Source organism: Chiloscyllium punctatum, chromosome 29, assembly GCF_047496795.1.
Source record: "Chiloscyllium punctatum isolate Juve2018m chromosome 29, sChiPun1.3, whole genome shotgun sequence".
Lineage (NCBI taxonomy): Eukaryota > Metazoa > Chordata > Chondrichthyes > Orectolobiformes > Hemiscylliidae > Chiloscyllium > Chiloscyllium punctatum.
This window is the reverse complement of record NC_092767.1, coordinates 73,704,819-73,726,578: the sequence shown is the minus strand read 5'-3', so window position 1 is coordinate 73,726,578 and position 21,760 is coordinate 73,704,819. Positions and strand designations below refer to the sequence as shown.

The following is a 21,760-nucleotide window of genomic DNA, read 5'->3' as shown; positions in this document are numbered from 1 at the left end:
AAGCTTCCTTGGCTCAAGATTCTGTCTTTGACTTTTTACAGAGGGGTAATAAACCAGGCCAGGCTCTGATCAGTCTGAAAACGTGTTGCTGGAGTAGCGCAGCAGGTCAGGCAGCATCCAAGGAATAGGAGAATCGATGTTTCGGGCATAAGCCCTTCTTCAGGAATCTGATCGGTCTGCTTTGGTACAGAGATGAAAAGGATTTTGAGAGGCCCTTTGTTTATATGTAAACAGATGAGACTTCAGGCCAAAGTGGTCATCTTTTAGAAGTGACCTGTATAATGAATGGGGAGTGGTCGACTCTCTAGCTGAGCAATTTAGTTCAGTCCTGAACTGGTGAGGAATTCAACATGGAGCTGTGTGGAAACTCTCTCTCTCTGCCCTTCAACTTCAGCCTTTAAGCATGCGTTCCATTTATATACATTTTTTTAAAGATTAAATTCCCTACAGTATGGAAACAGGCCCTTCGGCCCAACAAGTCGACACCGACCCTCCGAAGAGTAACCCAACAAGACCCATGATGCACCTAACACTATGGGCAATTTAGCATGGCCAGCTCACATCTTTGAACGATAGGAGGAAACCCACGCAGACACGGGGAGAAAGTGCAAACTCCACACAGTCAGCCACCCGAGGCTGGAATCAAACCAGGGGACCTGGCACTGTGAGGTAGCAGTGCTAAGCGCTGAGCTACCGGGCCAACCCAAAGGAAGTTTGTTTATTGGGACTATTGTGTATATTCGGAACAGTATATTTAAGTCCAGTTTAGATAGATGGAGTTCTGTAAGGGTTCTTTATTCTGTTCTTTGTGTTTCATTGCGTAATTTTGTGAATAAATGTTTGTCTGTTTTAAAATCTAGTAGTCAACCTAGCTAACTTACTCCAGGTAACTTTCACTGTACACTTACCGAAACAAGTTGCAAAGTTATGGTCTGGGGCTGCCTGCTTAAGAATGTCTTGAGTGGTCTGGCCTAGTCCTTAGCAATGCCTTCAGAGTAAGCATGCTCCACAATAAAAACACAGCTTTCATTTTTTTCTGGACATATTCTTGTTTTTAAGATTCTCTTTAGACATGATGCAGGGTCCTGGGTTCGATTCCCGTCTGTCTGTGCGGAGTTTGCACGTTCTATGTCTGCATGGGTTTCCTCCAGGTGCTCCGGTTTCCTCCCACAATCCAAAGATGTGCAGGTCAGGCGAATTGGCCGTGCGAAATTGCCCGCAGTGTTAGGTGCGTTAGTCAGGGGGAAAAGGGTTTGGGTGGGTTTCTCTTCGGAGGGCGGTGTGGACTTGTTGGGCCAAAGGGCCTGTTTCCATACAGTAGAGAATCTAATCTAACCTCATCATGATCACTTTTTTGAAGTTCATTTAGAGAATGTGGGTGTCGCGAATTGGGCCTATATTTACTGCCCATCCCTAATTACCCCTGAACTGAATGGTTTGCTCAGCCATTTCTCAGAGCAGTTAAGGATCCACCGCATTGCTGTGGGTCTGGAGTCACATGTAGGCCCAGACCAGGTAAAGATGGCACATTTCTCTCCCTAAAAGGGCAGCATTGAACCAGATGGATTGCTATGACAAGTGAGACAGTCATGATTAGATCAGCTGCTCATTAAAGATTTTTTTTATTGAATTCAAATTTCATTATCTGCCCTGGTAGCATTTGAACCCATGTGCCATGAACATTTCTAATGAAGTCACAACAGCCTCAAAATGTTAACTCTGTTCCCCTCACCAAATGATGGCAAATCTCTGGTCCAAATGATGGATTAGATTAGTTTTGGATACCTGGTAGGCATGGATGAGATAGGCCGAAGGGTCTGTTTCCATGCTGTACATCTGTACTGCTGAGTTTCTCCTGCACTCTCTGTTTAACCCAGAGCACAAGCCTGGTTTTTCTAGCCCCAGTGATGTTACCAGTGCCTTCCCATGATCCAACTGGGGAAGGGTGAGAGCTGCCAATCAAATGTTCAGGGGCTGGGCAAGGCTGACCTTTGATCTTGAAGGGACACCACTCCATTGGACCATACCCCTGTGGACATTTTTTGACCGTTCCTTCATTATCTCCAGGCCATATATCCTCTTTAACAGGACCATAGGGGCTGGTGTACCTACCGCACAAGGACACTGCTCAGCACTGCCTTTTCACAAGAGCAACCAGGAGTGGGCTATAAATGGGAGGTTTGCTGTAATAATTCTTTTTAAAGAATTGAGATGAGTGACACCGAAGTGGTTTCCCCAGTGTTACTGCCCCTAGCTGGGGATTAGTTAGCTCAGTTGGATGGATAGCTGGTCTGTAAGCACCAACCAACCCAACCTTCCAGTGGCCATCCATTTCAACTCCCACTCCCCCCATGACATCGCCATTCTGGGCTCCTACACAAGGCCATCCTTGGAAGAGGAACACCTCATCTTCTGCCTCAGAAGCTTACAAGCACACGGCCTCAACGTTGAACCAACCAGTTTCCGAATATCCCTTCTGCACCCCACTCCTCCCTGACCCCATCCCAGATCCAACATACTTACCTGACCCAGCACTGCCCCCTTGACCTCATCAACCTGTCCTTCTTCCTTCCTATCCATCCGCTTACCCACCCATCACAATCATCTCCTACCTGCGTCCACCTAACACCATCCCACCTACCTTTCCCCCAGCCCCACCACTCTCCATATTTATCTCTCAGTCCCCTTCCCCAATCCTAATTAAGGGTCCTGCCCCAAAACATCAATTCTCCTGCTCCTCAGATGTTGCCTGACCTGCTGCACTTTTTCCAGCGACACGCTCTCGACTCTGACTCTCCAGTGCATCAGTAATGGACCTGCCAACTTTAAGGGCATTTAAATGGTCATTGGATAAACATATGGAAGATATTGGAATAGTGTAGGTGAGATAGACTTAACATTGGTTTCCCAGGTTGGCGCAACATTAAGGGTCAAAAGGCCAGTACTGCGCTGTAATGTTCTATGTTCTAAGCAGTGCTCAATATCTCCCAGACAGTTGGTTTGCCATGCAGCGTGACACCAACAGTGGATGGGTTGAATTCCCAAACCGGCTGAGGTTACTGTGAAGGTCTCAGCTTTTTAACTGCAGTGAGCCCCAGTTTAAACTCACCACCAGTTGTGTCTCTCAGCCTCTTGGGCAGCCCTATGGGACTCTGGCAACTTTCATTTGCTTCAAGCAAAAACATGAAGGAGAAACTAAAAGAGGGAATGGAATTACATTTCACGGAGTCACAGAGATGTATGGACTTCTCCGCCCAATGATGCTGCCTGGCTTGCTGTGTTCCTCCAGCCTCCTGCCTGTCTGCTAAAACCTAATTGAATCTGAGTAATTGTTGCCTCGTTGGGTCATCAAGTAACATTGAAAACGCAGTCCAGCCTTCGTTTTAAATCAATCCTTTTAGAGATCGTCGCAAACACTCTCTGCAACAGCTGGGAGTTGAACGTGGGTCTCTTGGCTTGGAGGTGGGGACACTACCAAGAGCCCTGAGCGCACAGTCTAAGACCAGTCAAACAATCCAATCTCTGCAAGGGCTGGGTGTCAGTGAGAGCTAAGAGGATTCTAGATAATGACACCTGCTCAGACAAACACATGCACATTCAATGAGTCATTATTCAAATGAACACCGGCATAACCAGTCACAAGCTGAAAATAGCTCAGAGCCATGAGGTCACCTTGACATCAGGAGCAATACATTAACACGTCAGTCATAAATACAGCCAGTTGGTGCAGGATCTCCGAAAAAATGTCCTGAAATCCTTGAGGATTAAGATATAATCTCCTTGGTCTGCTGACCAGTGGGTGGGTCATTGGACAATTTAACAGCACCCCCCCACCTGGAAATAAATACCTGCTTCATTTAACTTGAGATGGAGAGATTGGTTGACCTGGACAGGACTGTGTCCAACTAGAATCGGCATCCCTGTTTTTACATTCAGAGTATCCCTTCCTTCGGGTTCTATGCTGGTCTCCCTGCTATCGGAAGGGTGTTGTGAAACTTGAAAGGGTGCAGAAAGGAGTTACAAGGATGTTGCCAGGGTTGGAGGTTTGAGCTATAGGGAGAGACCGAATAGACAAGGGCTGTTTTCCCTGGAGCGTCGGAGGCTGAGGGATGACCCTATGGAGCTTTATAAAATCATGAGGGGCGTGGATAGGGTGAATAGCCAAGGTCTTTTCCCCGGGGTGGGGGAATCCAAAACTAAAGGGCATAGGTTTAGGGAAAGAGGGGAAAGATATAAAAGGGACCTAAGGGGCAACTTTTTCACACAGAGGGTGGTACGTGTATGGAATGAGCTGCCAGTGGAAGTGGTAGAGGCTGGTACAATTATAACATTTAAAAGGCATCTGGATGGGTATATGAATAAGAAGGGTTTGGAAGGATATGGGCCGGGTGCTGGCAAATGGGACTAGATTGGGTTAGGATATCTGGTCAGCGTGGACGGGTTGGACTGAAGGTGTACATCTCTATGACACTGTGAAATATAACTCCATTTCCTCCTTTAGTTTCTGCTTCAATAGAAGGTGGTCGGTGTTGCAGGGGTACAGTTTCGAGGATATCGTTTCAAACACACACCCCCACCCCCCCAGCTCCCCCATTCCTTGTGGATAGAAACTCAGGACCTGAATGTCTGACTGTGGGGTCACAGTGGGCGAAACTACCTCTTGCTATGCTCTACCTTTCAGACTATCGACTAGCCCAAGGAAATATGCTCATGGAATTAAGACAAGCTAATTATCAAAGTACAGGAGGGTGACAGACCTGGAGCGGCAAACAAAAGCCTTTTTCTTGAGAATCATAGAAAGTGAATCTTAGAGGGAAGGAGAGCAGTCATAGAGATGTGCAGCACGGAAACAGACCCTTCGGTCCAACTCATCCATGCTGACCAGATATCCTAACCTAATCTAGTCCCATTTGCCAACACTTGGCCCATATCCCTCTAAAACCTTCCTATTCAAGTACCCATCCAGATGCCAGAAGTGGTGAGGATCCAGCTGGGAACAGATATTAAAAAGAGTCACACGCACCAACAGGGTTGAAGATCTGCTTCTTCCCTGCCTTCTAGGCTGCTGAATGGACCTCTCTAACTATTAATAACGCTGGACCTCACTAATGGAACAAAAAACCGAAATTAACGCTAATGCTCTGCAGGTATGGCAGCATCTGTGAAGAAAAATCAAGAGTTAACCTTTCAGTTCTGGTGACCCTTCCTCAGTTCTGAAGTTAGCACTGCTGCCTCGCATTCTAGATAATGACACCTGCTCAGACAAACACATGCACATTCGATGAGTCATTATTCAAATGGACATTCGATGAGTCATTATTCATCAGGGACCCGGGTTCAATTCCCGCCTCGGGGTGACTGTCTGTGTAGAGTTTGTACAGTCTCCCCGTGTCTGCATGGGTTTCCTCCGGGTGCTCTGGTTTCCTCCCACAGTCCAAAGATGTGCAGGTTAGGGTGGACTGGCCATGCTAAATTGCCCGTAGTGTTCAGGGATGTATAGGTTAAGTGCATTAGTCAGGGGTAAATGTAGAGTAATAGGGTAGGGGAATAGGTCTGGGTGGGTTACTCTTCAGAGGGTCGGTGTGGACTTGTTGGATTGAATGGCCTGTTTCCACACTGTAGGGATTTTTTTTCTTTTAAAATTTACCCCCACACTCCCGCCTAACTGCAGTAATGCTTATGTTGCCCCAGCCCCCATGTTATGTGTGTGCAGGTGTGGGACATAGTGAGAGACACAAGGTGCACAAATCTTTATTCAATTGCCACCACCAGGAAGAAAGGAAACACCTAAGTGGCCAGTGACAAGCCCTTCACATCAAAGGGCAATGCTGTGTGATCAAACAGTGAAGGGGAGGGCAGGGGTTAAATCAAAATAGAGTTGGAGGGGGACACACTGTAGGGAATCTATGAAATCTATGAACGTTAACTCTGATTTCTCTCCACAGATGCTGCCAGACCTGCTGAGCTTTTCCAGCAATTTCTCTTTTGCCTCCTGATTTACAGTATCCACAGTTCTTTTGGTTTTTATTTTGATCCTGCTAATGTTCATCTTGCTTTGTGCACCTCTTGTGCTGTGCTCTTCCAGCACCACTAATCCAGAATCTGGTTTCCAGCATCTGCAGTCATTGTTTTTACCTGCGTACCTCGCTTTGTCTAAGCACCCTACGATCTGTGTGCCCTTGTGAGCCACCATCTGCCTGTACTGCGCACAAAACAGAACTTCTCACTGTACTTCGGTACACATGACTAGAGTAAATCAAACCAAATCAGTAGTACAGAATTTGAATCTCACTGAAAGGACAACATTGCTCTCATCAGGACACACGCAAGAGTCTCAAATTTCAAACAAGCACGACTGTTTATATTGGAGGAGGACAACAATAACTCAGGGTCAACTTGGGAAATAATCAGCAGCCATTTCTTTTCCCCCAGTTCCCATTTTGTGCAAACAAAAGGAATACAGAGGGACCTCGATTATCCGAAGATTTCAAGGTCCTACAAAAACCATTACACCAAAGAGGTAAATGTATTCAATTTCCCTGTACTGAAGAACATGAGAAAACATTGGCAAAAACAAAGAAACACCAGCACCTCAAGCATCAGCGGCTGGATATTTTTTTAGGTAAGGGTTGTTATACAGCCCTTTGCAAAAGTAAGTGTTTTACATGACTGTACAGGTATTCCCATCACTTTACCGGGCCGTTCATGAGAAAAATGGCCAAGAACATAAACGCATGCGCGAGACGGTGCTATCGCGAGACTGAGTTCCTGGAAACTGACAAATGCTCTTCCGATCGTAGAAGCTGTTCAGCACCTTGTTTAATGGATTCCCTTGTTTAAGGCAAAATCAATTATCCGAATAATCCATTGTCCAAACAAAATAGTGCCCGCCCACCTCGTTCGGATAAACGAGGTTCCTCTGTATGTCCAAATCCTTTGTGCTTTTTTTTCTAATTACTCACAAATTCGGTAAGTCAATAATTCTCCATTCACCACTCCATGACAATGTATTGGCCAGAGTCCACCTGTCAGCCAATTATCACTTTTCTTTCCTGGAGTGGTACAAAATATTGTGATCTCTTCGAAATGTAGGCATTCTTGTGTTTGTAAGCTGAAAGGCCTGGGCAACAAAGATGTTCAAGTCAGGTGGATTGGCCATGCTAAGTGAAGGGTTACGTTGGAGTTGGGAGGAGTTTGGGTGGGATGCTCTTCGGAGGATCAGTACAGACTCAATGGGCCAAATAGCCTCTTTCTCCACTGCAGGGATTCTATGAACATGCCTCTCTCTTGAGCAAGATTCAATATCACAGATTGTTGAGGACGGACAGAAGAGAGGGAGAAAGATAGAGAGAACTGCAAAGTGTTAATGACCAGATAATCTGTCTCTGTCTCAGTTAAATGATAAATATTGAACAAGACTTCTGGGAGCATTCCAGTTGATATGAAGGTGGAAGTGCTATTCACCAATTCACAGCTATTTTATTCATTCATAGGATGTGGCTGTCACTGGATAGGCCAGCAATGAATACCCATCCCTAATTGCCCAGAGGGCAGTTAAGTGTCAATAACATTGCTGTGGGGTTGGAGTCACATGTAGGCCAGACCAGGTAAGGATGGCAGTTTCCATCTCACAAGGACTTTAATGAACCAGATGGAGTTTTCAAACTGTCAACAATAGATTCACAGTCATCAGTAGACTCCCAATTCCAGATTTTTATTCAATTCAGATTCCACCATCAGGATTTGAACCTGGGTCCCCAGAGCATTACCTGGATTAATAGGCAGTCTGCTCCCCTTGTGCTGAAGGCCAAAGAAGGCCCGAGTAAGGCAGGGTGCAAGAACAATACAGCGCTGGAGGAGGAGGCTACACAGATTGGAAGCGGGTAAGGACACAAAGGGGTTTGATGATGATATGGGGGTCGTAGACAGGGACAATATAGGTGAGGAGCAAGGGGCACGTGGTAAAGGAACTGCTGGGAATGGCGATGGGAGATGTGGACATGACTTGGAGATGTGGACATGACTTGGAGATGTGGACATACCTTTCTCCTGAACTCCCCATTTTATTTATGTGCAACTGGATGATATTCACAGACTCCTGTTTTCAGATTCCCTAGAGGGACATTGGCTTATTCTGGAATGCTGTATCCAGTTCTGGTCAGCAAGTTTTTGGAAGGATATTATTAAGCTGGAGAGGGTTCAGAAGAGATTTACCAGGATGTTGCTGGGTATGGAAGGTTTGAGTTATAAAGGAAGGTTGGATAGACTGGGAAATTGTTTTCATGGGACTGTAAGTGTTTGAGAGACAACTTGATAGACATTTATAAAATAATGAGAGGTACAGATAGAGTTAATTAAATTTGTCTTTTTCTTAGCATGGGGGATTTGAAGATGGGGGAACATTTTTAAGGTGAGGAGAGAGATTTAGAAAAGACATGAGAGGCAAATTTTTTTTTACACACAGGATGTGGAATGTATTCCTGAGGAAGTAGCAGATGTGCGTCCAATGACAATGTTTAAAAGACATTTGTTTCGGCTCCTGAATGGGAAAGGTTTGGAGGGATATGGGCCAGGAGCAGGCAGATGGGACTTGTTTAGTATGGGATTACGTTCAGTATGGACTGGTTGAGCCGAAGGGTCTGTTTCTGTGCTGTATGAGTCTATGAGAAGCAGTGTTGTAGATCTCGGCCTACCAAGTGTGAATGGAGATACCATTTCAACACTGGAAACAAGATGGTCGTGGCTCCCCATACAAGGTAGAACAGTGACACGCAGGGAAGTGAATAGCCTTGTTCTATGCCACCTATGGACTACAGGGGGCGTTGCTGCAGTTCTCACCCCCTGCTCCAAAAGGCCATGCCAGATGGCATACTTGCCCACCATGTCGCTGGTTTTCTATGGACAATTTCCTCCCTCCTTTTAAACAGAATTGCTGTAAATACTTGAGAGCAGAATTTGGAAAGGCACCGCCATTTTGCACCAACGTTCCAATAAACATCATGTTACCGGGGCAACGGGCAGACTGGAGGTGGCAGAGCTGGGGCTTGGCTGGCATGGTTTGATGGGGAGGAGGGTGGTAACAGGGAGGGTGGGAGTGGGGTTCTGATCCGAGATGCCAACTGGGCAGGACGGCAAAGTGAGGGTTGCTCCCCCACCCATGCCTGCCAGGGGCCCAGATAGAAGGCCGCGCCAGCAAGCCCGGGGTGGGGGGAGCCAAAATGGCGACACAAGGGTCCTGGGGGCCGCCAAGGCCTGTGTTGGCCAACTCAAAATCGACTCGGCCTCAAGAGATAAGGGCATGAGCCTCCACCTCTGACCATTAACCCATTCCCACCCGGTCACCATGTCAACCACATTTCGGGATTCCGCCACTGGTAGGGAGAGGCTCCAGTCTCTGGCTCTCTCACTGATCGCTGGATGGCGAAATGGAGTTGTAGGAAGGGGGTTCGGGGTGAGCAAGAGGTCGGGGGTCAGCTTTCAGCCCATTGAGCTGGAGGGAGGGGTGGGCGCCCGTTGAATTTAGGGCAAGCTCCTCATCCTCTTCTTCATCATCATCAGCCAGAGGGAGGTTGAAGATCTGGGTCAGGAAGTGCAGTCCTATTGCCTTCTGGGATGTCTGGATGAGAAGAAGCATCACTGTGAGGCCACACAGGAGGTAAACTGCAGGAGATGAAGGTGCACAGTTACTCTCTAACTTAACCAGGCAGAAGCCAACGATACTCCTGTCAACCCCAAGTTCACAACTGTCACTCGCTCCCTCGCACTTTTTACTGAGTCAGAGGTCATGGTTCAAGTCCTACTCCAAGAGCGTTGAGCACAAAACCAGTGCACTGTCTGAGGGTCAGTGTTGAGGGAGCACCACACCATTGGAGGGTCAGTGCTGAGGGATCACCACACTGTCAGAGGATCAATGCTGAGGGAGTGCCGCATTGTCTGAGGGTCAGCGCTGAGGGAGCGCCGCATTGTCTGAGGGTCAGTGCTGAGGGATCGCCGCATTGTCTGAGGGTCAGCGCTGAGGGAGTGCTGCACCGTCAGAGGGTCAGTGCTGAGGGAGCGCCGCATTGTCAGAGGGTCAGTGCTGAGGGAGTGCCGCACTGTCGGAGGCTCAGCGCTGAGGGAGCGCCGCACTGTCGGAGGGTCAGTACAGAGGGAGTGCCGCACTGTCAGATGGTCAGTACTAAGGGAGTGCTGCACCGTCGGAGGGTCAGTGCTGAGGGAGTGACGCACTGTCGGAGGCTCAGTGCTGAGGGAGTGACGCACTGTCGGAGGGTCAGCGCTGAGGGAGTGACGCACTGTCGGAGGCTAAGCGCTGAGGGAGTGACGCACTGTCGGAGGCTAAGCGCTGAGGGAGTGACGCACTGTCGGAGGCTAAGCGCTGAGGGAGTGACGCACTGTCGGAGGCTCAGCGCTGAGGGAGTGACGCACTGTCGGAGGCTCAGTGCTGAGGGAGTGACGCACTGTCGGAGGCTCAGTGCTGAGGGAGTGACGCACTGTCGGAGGCTCAGTGCTGAGGGAGTGACGCACTGTCAGAGGGTCAGTACAGAGGGAGTGCTACACTGTCAGAGGGTCAGTGCTGAGGGAGTGCCGCACTGTCAGATGGTCAGTACTAAGGGAGTGCTGCACCGTCGGAGGGTCAGTGCTGAGGGAGCGCCGCATTGTCGGAGGGTCAGCGCTGAGGGAGTGACGCACTGTCGGAGGGTCAGTGCTGAGGGAGCGCCGCATTGTCGGAGGGTCAGCGCTGAGGGAGTGACGCATGGTCGGAGGGTCAGCGCTGAGGGAGTGACGCATGGTCGGAGGGTCAGCGCTGAGGGAGTGCCGCACTGTCAGAGGGTCAGCGCTGAGGGAGTGCCGCACTGTCAGAGGGTCAGCGCTGAGGGAGCGCCGCACTGTCGGAGGCTCAGCGCTGAGGGAGTGCCGCACCGTCATAGGTGTCTTACCCTCAGCTGAGACTCTCAATCTATTCACTTATTTGGACACAAAGGACCTCACAACACTCTGTTTGAAGGACAGCCCCAGGATATTTATCTGCTGTTAACACCATGTTCAGTCTCTAAGACATAGGAGAAGAAATATATTCAGCCTGCAATGAGATCATGGCCGAGCTTATTATCCTCAAATCCACTTTTCTGCCTTTTCTTCATCCTTGCTCCTTGTACCTTTCACTGATTAAAACAAATGGGTCAGTTTGTGGGATCCATCTGTAGAGAAACCAGGTTTAGCACCTCTCTCCACAACGCAACACCCGTTTAAAATATTTTGTAACTTTAAAGGCTCCACATAAATGCACATTGCTGTTGACTCCACTCATGGGAGTATCTTCCAGGCCATTAAAATGGGAAGTCCCAAGGTTGTGGTTGGCGCTATATGAATGCAAGTTCTTCCTTTAACAAAATAAGTCGGGCTGACCGATGGTGATGGACCAATTCACAGAGCTCCCTCCGCAGCCTTGTTTCTCCTCAGACCCTGCACTTACTACTTTGTTTGGTCACATCACCGACACCAGCCCTTGGGGCAACACAGGGTTAGAGCGTGCGGTTAGAGATTCTGAGAGGATTCATTTAACACAATGAGGCAGCTCGGTAGAGAGAAAGGATGGTGAGGGAAAAGAGAGAGGGGGGGGAGAGATGGAGCGAGAAAAGCAGAAAGAGGGCGCAGGGCAGAGGGAAGCTGGGGGGCATATTGTCAGGAGAGAGAGAGTGTGTGTGAGAGAGAGAGAGAGTGTGAGAAAGAGAGAGAGAGAGAGAGGCTGGGAGGGCAGGACAGAGGGGGGAGAGAGTGGCTGAGGGCTGGAGTGTGTGTGTGACAGACAGAGAGAGAGAGAGAGAGAGAGAGAGCGATAGATGGTGAAAGAGAGAAACAGACACAGAGATAGAGAGAGACAGAGAGACACATACATATACAGACAGAAAGAGAGACAAAGAGACAGAGAGAGAGACACACACACAGAAAGACAGACAGAGAAACATGCAGACAGAGAGCGAGAGAGAGACACACAGAGAGAATGAGGCTGGAAGGACATGACAGAGGGGAGAGAGAGTGGCTGGGGGAGGTAGAGAGGGAGACAGTGAAAGAAAGACAGAATGGGAGACAGAGAGAGATGGTGAGAGAGAGAGACACAGAGAGAGATACACACACAGAGACAGAGACACACAGAGAGACACACACACACATGGACAGACAGAGAGACACAGAGCAAGAGAGACTCTGAGTGACAGAGTCACAGAGAAAGAAAGAGACACAGAGAAAGAAAGAGAGACAGAGAGAGACAGACACGGACAGACAGAGAGACACAGAACAAGAGAGACATTCAGTGAGAGGGAGACACAGAGAGAGAGAGAGAGAGAGAGAAAGAGAGAGAGAGAGAGAGACACAGAGCAAGACAGACACAGGGCAAGGAGAGACAGACAGACATTGGAGAGAGGGGGAGAGAGACAGATAGAAAGAGAGAGAGACACACACACACACACACACACACGCACAGTGAGAATGTGAGACACAGAGAGTGTGTGAGACAGAGACAGTGAGAGAGAGAGATTCCAGCCAGAAGGCTGATCCAGTCAGGTACGGGTGAGGAGCTGTTACTCACAGGTGACCGATATCTTGTAAAGTGGCTGCAGGGTCTGGTTGTCCTGACCTCCAGGAACGTAGTCCCCCAGGCCGATGGTGCTGAGGGAGATGAAGCAGAAATAGAAGGCATCGAGGTAGGTCCAATCCTTCTCGATGGCACTGAAAATGGCGGCGGGGATGAGGAAGAAGCCGATGAGGGTGAACAGGAACATCAGGAGGCAGTGCACCTGGGTCACCCGCCGTTTCGAGTAGCCTAACCTCTCCTGGACCGCCTGGATGGGCCGATCGGTCAGGTAGATCATCAGCCTCTGCACAACCACAGCCAGAAGCAGCATGGTGAAGGGGACCCCCAGGGCAGCGAAGAAGATGGAGAAACCCTTTCCCCCGTCAGAGATTGGGGTCGTGTGGCCATAACCTGGAGGGCAGAAATTCCCCATTTCAGTCTCAAAACATCGAGGAAACACAGGCGTGCATTTACAAAGCGCCTTTCACGTCCCTAGGACATTGCAAGACAATTTGCAGCTAATCAAGTACTTTTCATTGGGGAGGAGCAGTCAATATTTGAATCTGGTGGCCCAATTGTGCACAGCAAGATCCCACAACTTGATAATAGAGTCATAGAGATGTACAGCACGGAAACAGACCCTTCGGTCCAACTCGTTCATGCCAACCAGATATTCTAAATGAATCCAGTCCCATTTGCCAGCACTTGGCCCATATCCCTCCAATCTCTTCCTATTCATATACCCATCCAGATGCCTTTTAAATGTTGTAATTGTGCCAGTCTCCACCACTTCCTCTGGCAGCTCATTCTGTACTGGCACCACCCTCTGTGTGAAAAAGTTGCCCCTTAGGTCCCTTTTAAATCCTCCCCTCTCACCCTAAAACCTATGCCCTAACAACCAAATCATCTGCTTTTCAGGGATAAATATTAACCAAAACCCAATCTTTCCTTATCGAATGATCTACTCAAAACAGAAACTCTTCCTTGCAGTACCCTTTCTAAACGAAGGAGATCAAAGTCTCACTAATGTCCCTTGATTTGTGGTTAAGACAGCTTTCACCTGATAATTCCTTTAAACACCTGCAGGTACCTGGAATACCCCAGAGGCTGGACAATCCAATTGGATAACTGATGCTGCTATTGTTTGTGACTTTTAATCGCCAGCACCACACTTACCAACTCTGATTCTCCAGCACCTGAAGTCCTCACTGTCTCCGAATTGCTTTGATCTGCTAACTGCCTCGGTTCCAGTTGCACTGTCCACACTCAGCACTCCACCATGCAGAGCCTCTGGTGAATGTACCAAGGCGCTGAGTGGATTGGTCACATCTCAACTTGCTCCAGTGCCTAATCTGAGTGATGGGCACTGCCAACAACCATGGCAGGTGTGTGTGCTTGTGTGCGTGCGTGCGTGCACACATACATTCTCACACACAGGTGCACGAACGCACCTACTCTCTCTCACACACACACACACACACACATTCTCTCTCACACACACATGCATCTCTCTCACACACATATGCATACTCCCCCATAAGCTCACATTCACATGCAAACACACTCAGACATGCACACTTGTACATATGTGCAAACACTTACACACACACGAACACATTCCAACATACACGTATTTGCACATATGTGCAAACACTCCCACATTTACACTTTATACTCCCTCATGTATACACTTTTGCATGTGTACACATTTGCACATGCACACGCGCACACACTCGCATGCTTACACACACATGCTCACGCGTGCATACACACACACACGCTCACGCGTGCATACACACACATGCACGCGCACACACGCTCACGCATGCGCATTCACACATGCACATGCACATACACTCACACACTCTCATGCATGCATACACACACATTCACGTATGCATACACTCACATGCACATGCAAACACATTCATGTGTCCACATACTCTCATGCACGCACACACACACGTACTCATATCTACGTCAAACGTACTCACACATGCACACACTCACATATACCTGCAAACGCACTCACCTACGTGCACATACACTCATGTATATATGCAAACTCAATCACATGCACATACTCACATGCAAACACACACACAAACAAACTTGTTCATGTACTCATTTGCACGCTCACTCACGTGCAAACACACTGCCTTGCACATGTCTTCATGTATGCAGCTCAAAGCTCCACACACTCCCAAATACCACATCTTGGATGTGCGCACACCTGCATGTGCACTCTTGCAAATGTTACCATTTCCAGCCCAGTGGATCCAGTTCTGAAGAAGTGACGTAAAACACTGACCCTGTCTCTATTTCCACAGATAATGTCAAACCTGCTGAGTTTCTCCAGCAATTGCTGTGTTTTGCGTCAGTCATACACTATGTTGTGATTCTAAAATTTGACAGGGCTACATTTCAGATACTTTAAACACTTGCTGGAAGGCGTTATTGTTTTGTGAATAGCCAGCATGGCTGATGCAGAGGGGACCTTTTCTTTACAGATCTCATCAGGAACAAGCTGTTATTCCTGTTAACTGGATTCCCTGTGCAGGAATAGTGGAAGGTACTTGGTCGCAAGCTGAACAGCAAGACTAGAATATTAACCCATGACAGACTGGTGTTCCAAACACACTAGGGACGTTATTGGCCACAAAAGCAGCCAACACCAATTGCACTGGACAGGGTGCAGTGGGGATTCACCAGGATGTCACCTGGTCTGGGGCCATTCAGCAATGACGAAATCAGTTAGGCCACCTTCGGAATACTGCATTCAATTCTGGTCTCCCTGCTATAGGAAAGTTGTCGTGAAAATTGAAAGGGTTCATAAAATATTTACAAGTATGTTGCCAGGGTTGGAGGATTTGAGCTACAGGGAGAGGCTGAACAGGCTGGGGCTGTTTTCCCTGGAGCGTCGGAGGCTAAGGGGTGACCTAATAGAGGTTTATAAAATCATGAGGGGCACGGATAGGGTGAATAGACAAGGTCTTTTCCCCAGGGTGGGGGAGTTTAAAACTAGAGGGCATAGGTTTAGGGTGAGAGGGGAAAGATTTAAAAGGGATCTAAGGGGCAACTTTTTCACACAGAGGGTGGTGCGCGTGTAGAATGAGCTGCCAGAGGAAGTGGTGGAAGCTGGTACAATCACAGCATTTAAAAGTTAAAAATCACAACACCGGGTTATAGTCCAACAGGTTTATTTGGAAGCACTAGCTTTCGGAGCGTTGCTCCTTCATCAAGTGGTTGTGGAGTATAAGATTGTAAGACACAGAATTTTTAGAGTCATAGAGATGTACAGCACGGAAACAGACCCTTCGGTCCAACCCGTCCATGCCGACCAGATATCCCAACCCAATCTAGTCCCACCTGCCAGCACCCAGCCCATATCCCTCCAAATTTATAGTAATAAATGCTATAATTTGCTATAAATTCTGTGTCTTACAATCTTTTTCTCCACAACCACCTGAAGGAGCAGTGCTACGAAAGCTGGTGCTTCCAATTAAACCTGTTGGACTATAACCTGGTGTTGTGTGATTTTTAACTTTGTACACCCCAGTCCAACACCGGCATCTCCAAACATTTAAAAGGCATCTGGATGGGTATATGAATAAGAAGGGTTTGGAGGGATATAGACCAGGTGCTGGCAAATGGGACTGGATTAATTTAGGATATCTGGTCGGCATGGATGAGTTGGACCGAAGGGCCTGTTTCCGTGCTGTACATCTCTATGACTGGAGTTGGCTGGAGTTGTCTTCCTTAGAGCAGCGAAGGCTGAGGGAGTGGGGAACCATCTGATTTAGATGTACAATGTTCCGAGCAGTAAAGACAGGTTAGATACAGAGATAACTTTCCCTTTTGTAAAAGGGGCCAATAAATAAAGGAGGGGGGGGAGCAGTTTTAAGGTTAGGAGTAGAAGCTTTTGAGGGGATTGGTCGAAAGATGTTTTTTTAATCACCCAGAGGATGGAGGGAATATGCAAATCAGTATCCAAAATTATAGTAGACTTGGAAACCCTGAAGACATTTAAGAAATACTTAGGTAAGTCCTCAAAATGTCAACACATACAAGGCTGTGAGGCCAAACCCTGGGAAATGGCATTAAAATGAATGGAAAACAGAAATTGCTGGAAATTCAGCCAACTCTTTCTGCACTGGTCATCAAACATCCATCTATTTTAAATAAAACTGCGGATACCGTCAATCAGAAATGAAAGCAGACCTTGCTGGAAAAGCTCAGCAGGTCTGGCAGCATCTGTGGAGAGAAATCAGAGTTAACGTTTCAGGTCCAGCGACCCTTCCCTCAGAACTGATGCTCGCTGGGAAAATGTCAGTTTATATGCAGAAGAGAGGGTGCAGGAAGCAGGGGAAGGAGCAGACGAGAGGTGGGTATGGAGCCTAAAGAGAGAGAGAGAGCAACAGTTAGACAGACAAAGGTGTGGATAGCGATCTGGCTGGGAGGGTGAATAGCTGTTATTGGGGGACTGTTAGTGGCTAACCATGAGATTCCACTCTCACCACCCTATCTTCTGCATTCAACCCAATGTTGTCCCAGACACCATCAGTTCTGAGGAAGGTCACTCAATTTAAAACATTAATTCCCATTTCTCTCCACAGATGCTGCAAGACCTGCTGAGCTTTCCCAGTAACTTCTGCTTTCGTTTCTGATTTATAGCATCTGCAGTTCTTTCGGTTTTTAATTAAAATAGATGGATGTTTGATGACCAGTGCAGAAACAGTTGGACAAAAGGCATATTTGGCTGCTGCAAAAACTGTATGATGCTATGAAGTCTCTAGGAATAAGTCCCGCCCATAGTTAGCAAACTGAGGACGATGTCCACCTGACCCAGGGGAACATGTTCCTGCACAGGGAGCAGTGTGGTGAAGAGTTTATCAGGGAGAAAGCTGGGTAGATTAGGAAGGGAATCCGTGCATGGTCTGAAGTTTGTGATGATGCTTTCACTTTAACAAGATTATTTTGTCCTTGGGTCTTTTTTCAAGAGAGGTTGTAAAAGCAGAGGTGCCAAAATGTCTGGAAATGCCAACCATAACAATAGCAGGGGAGTGGTCAATCCTCCCAACTCAGGTTTTTTTTCCCCTAGTTTGGTTTAGCTGCAACGGAAGCTGCTGGAATGCAAAAAAGTTCCATGCTTCAGCAGATGATCCTTGGCTGACTTTTCTCCCTGATACCTCTCCTGCCTGTAAGAACCTGTGTCTGAATTTACTTTTGGCCAAGGGGTGTATTTATAGGATGTCATGGGAATTGGAACAGCTCCTTGGTTGAGTTGCTGAGTCGGGTGAATGAAGTTTTCTAATGGTTAAGTTATTCTAAATTCTACTTTCTTTTGTTCGTGTTGCGACTGTAGAGTTTAAATAAATTCTGTTTTGCTTAAAGCCGGGTGGTTTGACCAGCTGTATCCCAACTGGAATATCCACTTCACATCTGCCTTTAAAATAAGGAAAAGTTAGGGTGTAGGCTACCTTCTTAAAATACTTTGAGGGGTCTGGGCCTGGTCCCTAATAAGTTGGACTATGCCAACAGACTGTTGGTGAATCAAAACAGTTGCATTTGTCTCTGTATCTTGTGGGTTCAAGCCCCGCTCCACTTCCTTGAGCAGATAACCCAGGGTATAACTCCCAGTGCACTATGGAAAGAATTCCACACTGTCAGAGGAGTCTAATTCTGGATGAAATCAGGTGCCTCTGAAAGGCCAAAACTAACGTGACATCTAAACCATATCTGCCTGTTCTACTCTCCTACAAGTAGGATTTAGGTTTAGAGTCCCTAATGTGTGGAAACAGGCCCTTCGGCCCAACAAATCCACACCGACCCTCTGAAGAGTAACCCACCCAGACCCATTCCCCTACCCTATATTGACCCCTGACTAATGCACCTATCACTAATGGCAATTTAGAATGGCCAATCCACCCTACCCTACACATCTTTGGATTGTGGGAGGAAACCCAGAGCACCCAAGGAAACCCACACAGACACGGGTAAACTGCACACAAACCTAAGGGTGGAATCGAACCCAGGTCCCTGGCGCTGTGAGGCAGCAGTGCTAACCACTGAGCCACCATGCCCAGTGGATACAGCCTCTCAGGCATTGCCATGTCATGTTCTGGACACAAAGTCTCTGCTCCATTTGGAGTCATACAGCATGGAAACAGACCTTTCGGTCCACACTGACCATAATCCCAAACTAAACTAGCCCCACCTGCCTGCACTAGGCTCATATCCCTCCAACATTTCTTATTCATGGACTTATCCAAAAGTCTTTTAAATGCTGTAACTGTATCCACATCCACCACTTCCTCTGAAAGTTCATTCCGCACGTGAATCACTCCCTGCGTAAAAATGTTTCCGATATTTCAACAGGAACTGCCCTTCAGAAAGTCTTTAAGTGACTCCGAAATACTTTGGTACATCCCAAGACAGCGAATAGCATCGAATAATACCAGTCTTTTCCTTTACTTTCAGGCATAAACGTTGTAGCAGACTTACCTGGCCAGAGGATTGCTCTCTCTCAATAGAGAGAGATGATTGTTGGTGGTTTATCCTGAGGGTCACCACATCTAAGGCAAGGGGAGAGTAAAGAGCTGTACAGCACAGAAACACACCCTTCAGTCCAACTCATCCATGACAATCGGATATCCTAAAAAATCCAGTCCCATTTGCCAGCACTTTGCCCATATCCCTCTAAACTCTTCTTCCTCATATACCCATCCAGGTGCCTTTTAAATGTTGTTATTGTATCAGCCTCCATCACTTCTTCTGGAGCTCATTCCAAACACACATGGAAATGTTGTCCCTTAGGCCCCTTTTAAATCTTTCCCCTCTCACCCTAAACCTCTAGTTCTTGACTCCCCGACCCCAGGGAAAAGACTTTGTCTATTTACCCTATCCATGCCCCTCATGATTTTATAAATCTCTATAAAGGTCACCCCTCAGCCTCCGACGCTCCAGGGAAAACAGCCCCAGCCTATTCAGCCTCTCACTATGGCTCAAAATTTCCAACCCTGGCATTAAGAGGTGGCACAGTGGCTCAGTGGTTAGCTCTACTGCCTCAGAGCACCGGGGACCTGGGTTCAATTCCCATCTGTCTGTGTGGAGTTTACACATTCTCCCCCGTGTCTGCGTGGGTTTGCTCCAGTTTCCTCCCACAATCCAAAGATGTGCAGGCCAGGTGAACTGGCAGTGCTAAATTGCCCACAGTGTTAGTCAGGGATAAATATATGGTAGGGGAATGGGTCTGGTTGGGTTTCTTTTCAGAGGGGTGGTTTGGGCTGAAGGGCCTGTTTCCACATAAGGGAATCTAATCTAATCTAATAAGAGGTTGAGAAGGACAGTCCTTCATGTAATTTCAGCTGGTGAGGGAATTGAACACATACTGTTGTCGTCACTTTGCAACACAAATCAGTTAAATAATTCATGCAGGCCATTCAGCCCAAGTCTCTGCTAGCTCAATGCAAGAACTCATTCTTCACACCCCTATGAATATTTCCTTTTAATTATCTGATTTTAAAATCATCCACTTAAAAACACAGTCTCTTCACCTCCCAGTTGGAGATAGGCAATAATGCATTGTTCAAATGTATGCAAACACTTTTAAGAAAACTTCAGAGCTTTTCTTAAAAACACTGGTAAACATTTTAAGCTTATTCCAAACATTGAGGAACTTCTTAAAAAGCATTTTTTGAACATTAAAAACTTCAAATAAACTTATTGAAATTACTTTTACTATATATTAAAAAATCTTAATTATCTAAAATAGATTATAAAACCTTTTCTCAAAAATAACTTTTAATAAACTATCAAATATTGAAATCAATCAAAAATACTTTCCAAATGATTGACTTTTAACAAACTTGATCAAATGTTGAAAAACATTTTAATCAATATTTTCAAATGTTGGAAAACGTCTATAAACTTTATCATTGCTGAAAATCATTTTTAAAAAGCTTTTTGAAATCTTGGACAATTAAAAATCAAAAAATGCTGAACAACCTTTTACAACTTGATTGAATGTTGAAAAATATTTTAAAAACCTTTTCAAATGTTGGACAAGACCTAAAAAAACTATCAATTGTTGGAAAAAAAACATTTTACATAAGCATTTTCGAATGCTGAACAACTTTTTACAACTTGATTGAATGTTGAAAAAAATTTTTAAAACCTTTTGTCTGAAAAACTATCAATTGATGAAAAAAAATTACATAAACTTTTTCGAATGCTGAACAACTTTTTACGACTTGATTGAATGTTGAAAAATATTTTTAAAACCTTTTCAAATGTTGGACAAGGTCTGAAAAACTATCAATTGTTGAGAAAAAAAAACATTTTACATAAACCTTTTCGAATGCTGAACAGCTTTTTAATAACCTGCTTAAAATGTTCAAAAATACCTTTTTTTAAAAAAAAACTTTTCAAAATGTTGAAAGACATTTTGAAAACTTTTGTGTGAACGTCTTTAAAAACTTGTGTTAACCACCTTGAAAAGTTATCGACAGACAACATGGAATAAGTATTGTGAGACCCACCCACAGTGGTGACCAAGGTGCTCACAAAGAAGAAAGCAGAGGCGAAGTCCCAGTTGGTGTGTGAGCTGTTGGTGAGGACGGAGACACCGTGTCGATGCGCCTCCAAAACCCGCACCAGGAAGTCTTCGAGGTCGGACACAGCCAGGCAGGGAGTGTCGTTGAGGAGCCCGAACTTCAAGGAACGCAACTGATTCCGGAGACTGCTTTCGTAAGGTCGCTCTATCAGAGACACGATCACTGCCCCCAGCAGCAGGTAACACAGGTAGAAAAGAACAACCCACAGGCAGCCCCACTTCGCCATCCCCCCCCCCCCCCTCAGAGGGAGGACCCTCCAAAGTGGATCTCCAGCCTCTGCACCGAGCCCAGAAACTTTGCCACAACTTTTGAATTTCCGCTCGAGTGAGACGCTCAGAGTCCCCGCCTCAGTGGCGGCTGTGACACTCAGGAAAACGCCTTCAGAAAGCTCACCTTTCCGGTAATTTTACAGCGTGGTACAGTCTTCTTGTAAGTTACATCCCCCTCTATATCTTTCTATAATACACTGAGTGTGCTGTAATCTTACTGTAATAATCCTGTAATATCCACTCAGTGTAAACCGTTCTGTAATATACACTCAATGTACACCATCCTGTAATATACACTCAGTGTA

General features: G+C 46.7%; 1 protein-coding gene across 1 annotated transcript; it reads right to left on the bottom strand.

The window, feature by feature from the left end:
* Nucleotides 1–3,592: 3,592 nt before the first annotated feature.
* On the bottom strand, nucleotides 3,593–21,506 carry LOC140454572 (potassium channel subfamily K member 1-like). Its single transcript, XM_072549422.1, has 3 exons — nucleotides 21,112–21,506; nucleotides 12,587–12,982; nucleotides 3,593–9,660 (listed from the first exon to the last, which is right to left on the bottom strand). Exons 1-3 carry the CDS (start codon nucleotides 21,410–21,412, stop codon nucleotides 9,404–9,406), a joined length of 954 nt encoding a protein of 317 aa, XP_072405523.1. The 5' UTR covers nucleotides 21,413–21,506; the 3' UTR covers nucleotides 3,593–9,403.
* Between the last annotated feature and the right edge of the window lie 254 nt (nucleotides 21,507–21,760).

Coding starts and splice junctions, on each gene's coding strand:
- LOC140454572 (XM_072549422.1), bottom strand. CDS start 21,412: ATGGCGAAGTGGGGCTGCCTGTGGGTTGTTCTTTTCTACCTGTGTTAC. Junction 12,983..21,111: donor CACCTTGGTCACCACTGTGG/GTGGGTCTCACA, acceptor TCTGCCCTCCAG/GTTATGGCCACACGACCCCA. Junction 9,661..12,586: donor TTACAAGATATCGGTCACCT/GTGAGTAACAGC, acceptor CATCTCCTGCAG/TTTACCTCCTGTGTGGCCTC.